Raw genomic sequence first — 7500 nt, 5'->3', positions numbered from 1 at the left:
TTCATAAAGACAGAGTGGTGGGGGCAAGGAAAAGCCATTCTAAAATTCTCTGCTACTGAAGCAAGTGGAGAAAATGCAGAGGACAAGGATAAGGGAGGTGGTATCATTGAGTGCTACATATCTTCTGTAAAGATCAGGTATGTAATTTAACTGCAGTTTTGAGATATTGTAATGGTTAGGTAATTTGTTGTTTTCCTGGAAGTGATTAGCAATCTACTGTTCAATATAGATGGATATATAATATGCCTTTCTACTTTGCCAGAACATGATCCATATACTGTGGCCTAAAGAAATTCATAGAGTAGAAGTCATTTAATTATATGAAGCACTCTCACATTCCCCATCCCCCCAAGTTGTCCATCTTTACCATTCCATTTGCAATTTTTTTTATACATATATGTATATATTTCTTATATGAATGATGGGTTATAGATAGAAAAAAAAAGTAAAAAACCTTATATGTTTTACTCTCAACTTTTACGGTTCCCTTCACTCCTCTTTCATTGAAAATAAATTCTTCCATGTCGAACTTCATTTCTCCTGAGACATAATTGAAGAGCTTGATCATGCCACTCCTTTTCTTCTTTCTTCCAGTGTTGTAAGTTTTTATTTCTTCAGTTCATATTTAAAATAACTGTTTTGTAATCATGTTGGAGACACATTTATGTACTCCGCAGTTATGACCAATCTTACCTGACCATTATTACATGTAAAAGCACTATATCTCTTGTATAAGTAGCCTAATGAAGCTTTAAGATATAGAATTCCGTTTTTAGGCCACCTTCCCCCTCGCAAAATTGTATTTAAGTGGCCTAGTTTGTAACTATCACCTATTTCTAAATTATTGTTTTCTCAGGAAAACTTGCAAGATACAGAGTTGCAAATGAGTGAGTGTACTCTATAAGGAATTAGATAGAGATGGCAATGTTTCTTATATTTGATATATAAAGTAGTAAATGTTATTTTAAAACCAGACTTTGTTCACAGTCTTTAAATGTAGAAGTAATTTTTTTTTGTAGTTCTGGTGCCATTGTCCAGTCAATAAGGAATTGAATTCTGAAGATTACTGATGCTATTTATTTTAAAAAGTTAGGCAAAGGTATAATGATAGAATATTGATGTAAAATGAACCTTGTTAATAATGCTAACATTTTAACTTTACCAGAGAATATTCAGAGAAATGCCCAAAGAGGAATAATGAACAAGAAGAAAGTAAAGCTGTTGAAGAATTGAAGGTAGGAATATTAAAATTGTATTTACCATATAAAGCCCCTTTTTAACCCCTAAAAGTTGTTCAACATTGTGGAACATCCATTGTAGGAAAAGGTGGTTGGTAGTCCAGAACACTTTCCTATTTTGCATCCCTATTATATGATGTTATTATTATTATAATAATGATATTAATTATTATTATTATTATTATTATTATTATTATTATCATTATTATTATTATAATTATGTAACAAGACTCACAGAGTACAGTGGGTGGTACATGTACCTGCAGCCAATGAATTAGAGTAGAAAGTAACCCACCCTTAGTAAGTTTAAAATGGTAATATTTTATCACTTTTATTTGATCTTTTTCTGCTCTCTCTTTTTCTTTCTTTGTTACATTCATTGTATTTATGTCTCTTTTTCTTTTGCCTTTTAAATGTTTCTTTCATTCTTAGTGTTTACTTCCTTCTATGTTTTTTTTTCTTTGATTCTTCTTTTTCCTTATTTATGACTTAGTGTTTTCTGTTGAAATAGAATATTCGCTAGTTTTATGAGGACAGCATGATTAATACTAGTTTTACTTGGAAGTGTGCATTTTTTAATTTCATGATATTTGTTAAATGAGTATCTTTGTAGAGTAACAGATATATATATTTTCGTTTCAAATAATATTTCTTTTATATATAGCCATTGTTCGGTATGTCTGATATATTGCCCTACCATTGTATTCCAGACTGAAACATATCCTCCAGATGTGCCTTTAGAGACATGGCAAGACTGGTTGAATCACTGGGAATTATGGAAGGAAGTGTACATCTCACTCTCATGGGTGAACAAGTATAGAAAACTCTGCAAACCTGATTATATCCAGTGGTATGACTCATATATAGAAAATTACCCTGATATTTTACCTTTGATTTTAGAGGGCCTTGGAGAGGTAACAGAAGACCTTGAGTTTTTCCAAGAGGATTCAGTTATGGAAGTAGAAGCACAGACACAAAAAGGAAATGAGATTAACACTGATTTCAGTGACAGTGACAAAGCTAACCCTAATCTAAAAACAATTGAGAAGTCAGACAAAAAAAAGAAGTTAGATGCTCTCTATGACAAACATTCGGAAGAAAGATACTGGATACATTTGAGAAGGTTCTTGTTACTGAGTGGTATAACTAAAACAGACGAACTTGAAGAGTTTTTCAACATATCTGCAAACCTCAAATATTCTGACACTGAAAATTACAACAATGCAAATGAGGGTGCTCTGGAGGAAGAATCCTGTTACAATACTTCAGAAAATGATTCACTGTTGCTTAAGACAGACAAAGATCCAAGAACTGCAGATAACTTTCCAACGTATAGCAGTGAAGAAGACTTTTCTTCAAACAAAAGCAGTAGTAAGGCATCTAGAAAATCAGATGATGATTCTTATGAATATGAAGAGCATATAGAGAAGAAATTTAAAAGTGCAAGTGAAGAACAAGATAACACAAATAAAGAAGAAAATGAAAATGAGTACTCTCTCCAAGCAAAGATGCTGGAACAAGAAGAAACAGATGATTTTGATATGGATGAAGTAGCACAAGTAAAGAAAAGGGAACCCACGAGGAGAAACAGAAAGAAGCCAAAGAACGCTGGGCTAAGGTAGGTTTTAATGTAAACATGCATATATATGTGTGTGTGTGTCTGTCTGTCTGTCTGTCTGTCTGTCTGTCTGTGTGTCTGTCTGTCTGTCTGTGGTGGGGGGAGGGGGTTGAATATGCTTATGTACGTTTGTAGGTACTCCTGTACATATGTTTCTTTATAGCTAGTATACATATATATGTGGAGGCATATTATATTTGTACATGACCTTAACCCAATAACAACCAGAGCCAAATACAATACTGAACAGTGCATCAGGGTGTATGTAGAGTCAAGTGCTCAAAGGAACATTAGAAGCACGTAAGCATAAAATGACCCCACTCTCTATGCTCTGAACTGTGACATAAATTTATTTTTAGGTAACAAGGCTAAATTGATTCTTTAAAGATACTTTTAATGAGTTATTTAACTTCAAAGAATGTAACAGGGCCAAACGAGTGCACAACTGTTAAACATATGCAATTTAGAGTAGGCTCGACTCCCAATGACCCTTAGATGTCATCTTAGTGTATGGGGATATGATGTGATAGGACAATCATCTAGTGTCTCCTGGTGTTATTGGGTTAAAGTTGTAAAAGGCCCCATACCCACTCAATTGAATACCAGCACAAAAAGGTTGCACATGTCTGTACTGTTGCCAATACACAACTTGGTTCAGTTGTGCTAAATTGCTCAGTTCCGTCATGCTGTCATTGTGAGATGCCAGTAATGGGTGAAAATGTCATGTTCCTTCTTGCCCTAACTTTTGCAGTGACATACAAGCATGAAAAGAAGAAGCCAGTGAAGAAACATGAGGATGTGCCTACTCTCTGTCTGTCTCTATTTCTATCTCTATCTCTGTCACCACCCCTACCCCTGCCTCTTATTATTTTCAATTCTCTAAACACTCTTTACTTTTAACTTTCTATGAATAAGATTGAGAGTGATACAGTTCTATACATTTGTGCAATACTTTTTATACTTTCTGTCAAATTCTGGGAGATGTGTACTCTATAATGGCAGCATCTGCACTGAGTAAATATGTCATGGTTCCCAAGATGCATTTGAACTAGGCCTGTACAGACCTGGGTTTGGGCATGCATATTCAGAACTGACTAAATCAACACTGGCCTTGTATGGACTTTGCACAGTTTCACAAACTGGCTCTACATGCACAGTTGGGGGCTAAACAGTAAATTCTATACATGCTGATGTAGAAAGAGAAGGACTAGATTAGCTATTTAAGTGGAAATACTGGTTAAGAAAGGAAATTTGCAGTTCATTGTAGTACTGGATGATCAGTATTCTAAATTTGCATTTTGATTTTAGTATATAGTGAGTTTTATAGATCCATTAGAACTTTAACTCATGGCACAATAAGTGTGAAGGTGGTAGGACTGAATAAAATAATTTTCATATTTCAAAAGGAATCCTTATCTTTACTTTGATTTTCTTTTTCAATGTTCATATTTTGATGTATGATTTATACATAATGTTCTTACCTTTTCATGTTCATTCCACATTCTTCTTGATGAAATGATGACAAAAGGTATATTGATTTATTTTCAGTAATACATCGGGGTTAGCATGGGCTCTACAGATTCTTCAGAAGCATAGTGATGGCACAGGAAACACAGATGAAAATGAAACACATATAGAAAGCCTGAGAGATTCTGAAACTCAAGTTGCTATACCAATGGACAGCTCCATGGCTAGTTTCAGTGATGAGCTTAACAAGAACACATGTCCTGATATTTCCCCAAGTTTGGATGGGAAACATTCTAAAACAGAGGCCTCTCCAGTGAATGAAAGTGTTACTAATACTAAACCTGATAGCTATAAAGGAAGTACCAGTAATAGGAGTAATAGTCTGGGAATAGGAGAAAATAAAAGTGATATTCAAACATTACAAGATTCAGAACAGATGGTAACAAGCAGTAAGGACGACAAAAATGAGATGGAAAAGCAGAAAAGTGGAAAGTTTGTTGATTCAAAAATATTTGGATTGCTGAAGAGGTTCACTGATATTTATTTGATTCATGGCATAAGAATTCTGTATCCAGTCATTTCAGGTAATGTAAAATTTCATCAGCATGTTTTTCATGGTGAATGTAAGCATATTGTAATATATTAATATATTATATCTGAAATTAATCTTTAAAATCAAACATTTGATTCTTAATTTGAATTATGATAATTCAAAATTCAAATTCAGATTTCTAGCAGTCAGGAGGTTTCGACCTTTTTTGTTTTAGAGGATTATTTAACCCAAAAAAAATCTATGCAATACATATATATATATTTTTTTTTTTTCTTTTCTTTTCTTTTCTTTTCTTTTCTTTTCTTTTCTTTTCTTTTCTTTTCTTTTCTTTTCTTTTCTTTTCTTTTCTTTTCTTTTCTTTTCTTTTCTTTTCTTTTCTTTTCTTTTCTTTTCTTTTCTTTTCTTTTCTTTTCTTTTCTTTTCTTTTCTTTTCTTTTCTTTTCTTTTCTTTTCTTTTCTTTTCTTTTCTTTTCTTTTCTTTTCTTTTCTTTTCTTTTCTTTTCTTTTCTTTTCTTTTCTTTTCTTTTCTTTTCTTTTCTTTTCTTTTCTTTTCTTTTTAGATCTTTGTGAAAATTTACTGTCATTTCTGGAGAAGGTTCACCTAAAGAGTAAACTGAACAGAATGTAAAATATATGAGTGTACATCCTGCCAGTGAAGATTAATCCAGTTCTTTGATTTCAATTGAGAAATTATTTTTATAGTGTGTTATAGAATAATTTTTTTTTTTTTTTTTCATTTTAGATTACATTTTTTACTATCATTTTATTTCGACACAATAAGATGAATAAGGAAACCACTGATAAATTTAGAATATAAGAGGCAGTGGGACATTTATAAATGCAAAGTTGAACAATGTTTTCCTATTACTTATATGATTCTCCAGAATAAGAGGAATCCTGTTAGGCATTGATTAAAAATGCTGTACAGAAATCATATTGGTCATTATGGCTCTGGGAAGAGGTGAAAATTTTGCTTCTTTGCTAAAATGTTCTTAATCACCATCTAAAGCTACCCTCAGGACCATAGCATCAGTATTTTAAAATATTGCCTGCCAGGACCATATTTAACTTTATAAATATTAGGGATAGAAATAAGGTATATGATGTATGATGCTTTCTTGTAACACCTGTATTTCAGGTATCAAAAGGAGTTGGGACTTCAAACCACTTGCCCTCCTAATTCCTTGCTTGTTGTTGTCATGAGGGGGCTTAGGAGATGGAGACTGGGGCCCAATATAGAGGATCACCCTTATCTTGGACTTCAGCCCTCACCTCAACTAATCTTGCATGGTCTTCTCTTCTCCCCCTTTCCTATTCCTTTTCTTCTTCATCATCCCCTTCTGTCTAATTCTTAAGATGAGAGAGCCATGCTAAAAGGATGAAAGGCTGGCTTTGTGTCAGTTATGATTGGCCTCCAGGAGCCATAGGCACAATACTCCCTTGGTTAATTGCTTAGCCCTTACCCCTCACTGGGACCTTGAGAGGTAGACTATTTCTTCTCCCTATTTATTTCAGGCTCACCATGGCCAATAATCTAAATTTGATTTCCTTGGTTTCCCGACCCCTGCCTCTACTTTGACCAAAGCTCCAACTGATACTAATACCCCCTCCTCAATGTTTGCTGTCAACTCTATCCATTCTGAATCTTCCACCTAGGTCATTACTCAATATTCAGAATACACCCCTTCCTCTCTCCCAACATCTTCCACTCCATCTGCTACTGCATAGTCTTCTTAATTGTCCCACCCTCTTATTACTACTCTTCATCCTTATTGTCCTCCTCCCAATAGTACTACCTCTCATCATACCACCACCATCTTCCTCCTGCCCTTGTCCTTCTACTGATTCCACCTTTGCAAACCTTTTGAGTATCGTTTTTGGCTCAGCCAAGTGGGATTGATTCTTTGTGATTCCCCCTACAGCCCCATACCCTTCTCTTCAAACAGTGCCTCCAAAACAAGTTACATCTGAGTTCCAAGCTCGTGCATTATCTACCCTGACTGTCCTCACTGGCAAACCTATTCCTGCCCAACCTCATTCTTCTGTTAATACTTGTACTGGAACTGTTTCTGTCTCCCTGACTGATTGTTCTGTCTACAACAAGGACTGGTACGAGTGTGAAAACAACTTGCTTGCATGCCTCATCGACTATGATGTAGTAGTGTTCCAGAGCTACACTTTTCCTCCCAGAGACTAATGTAAGTCCTACACCAATATTGTAGGATTTACAATATTGGTGTATTGTATGGGAGAGGTCATATCTACTTCTGTAGATATGACCTCTCCCATGAAGTTTACATTGGTGGAGTGTCCTGCCCTATCTGATCCTATCGACCCCTTCCCCATCAATGTCAGAAATGTTGGCGTTTTGCCCACCCAGCTTAAACACTGTTGCTCCACAGCCTGCTGCCCTCTGTGTGCCCAACCTGGTCGTGACCAGGTTGCTCAGTCATGCACATGTGCCAATTGTGGTGGCTCACATACAATTGGAGCTGCCCTGCCTAGAAGCTTGAATCTGAGGTGGCAGTTCTCAGATTCAAACTAGGCCTCAGTCTGTGTAAGGGCAGGCAAGAAGCATCTATTTCAAAACTATACTTTGCTCCACTCCCCTCTGATCTCAAGAA

The 7500-nt window shown here is 35.2% G+C and overlaps 1 protein-coding gene across 5 annotated transcripts in view; it reads left to right on the top strand.

The window, feature by feature from the left end:
• LOC125038359 overlaps positions 1-7500 on the top strand; it is a 15748-nt gene that overhangs the window by 1510 nt on the left and 6738 nt on the right. For all 5 annotated transcript variants that reach the window (XM_047631850.1, XM_047631852.1, XM_047631853.1 and 2 more), the window contains exons 2-5: positions 1-137; positions 1166-1235; positions 1949-2856; positions 4405-4907. The exon at positions 1-137 is cut by the window's left edge and continues 19 nt beyond it. In XM_047631850.1, the coding sequence (XP_047487806.1) occupies positions 1-137; positions 1166-1235; positions 1949-2856; positions 4405-4907 (1618 nt within the window). The remainder of the gene's footprint in view (positions 138-1165; positions 1236-1948; positions 2857-4404; positions 4908-7500) is intronic.

Source organism: Penaeus chinensis, chromosome 24 (assembly GCF_019202785.1).
Source record: "Penaeus chinensis breed Huanghai No. 1 chromosome 24, ASM1920278v2, whole genome shotgun sequence".
Taxonomy (NCBI): domain Eukaryota; kingdom Metazoa; phylum Arthropoda; class Malacostraca; order Decapoda; family Penaeidae; genus Penaeus; species Penaeus chinensis.
Note: the sequence above shows the minus strand (reverse complement) of the source record. Positions and strands in the feature narration are given on the sequence as shown.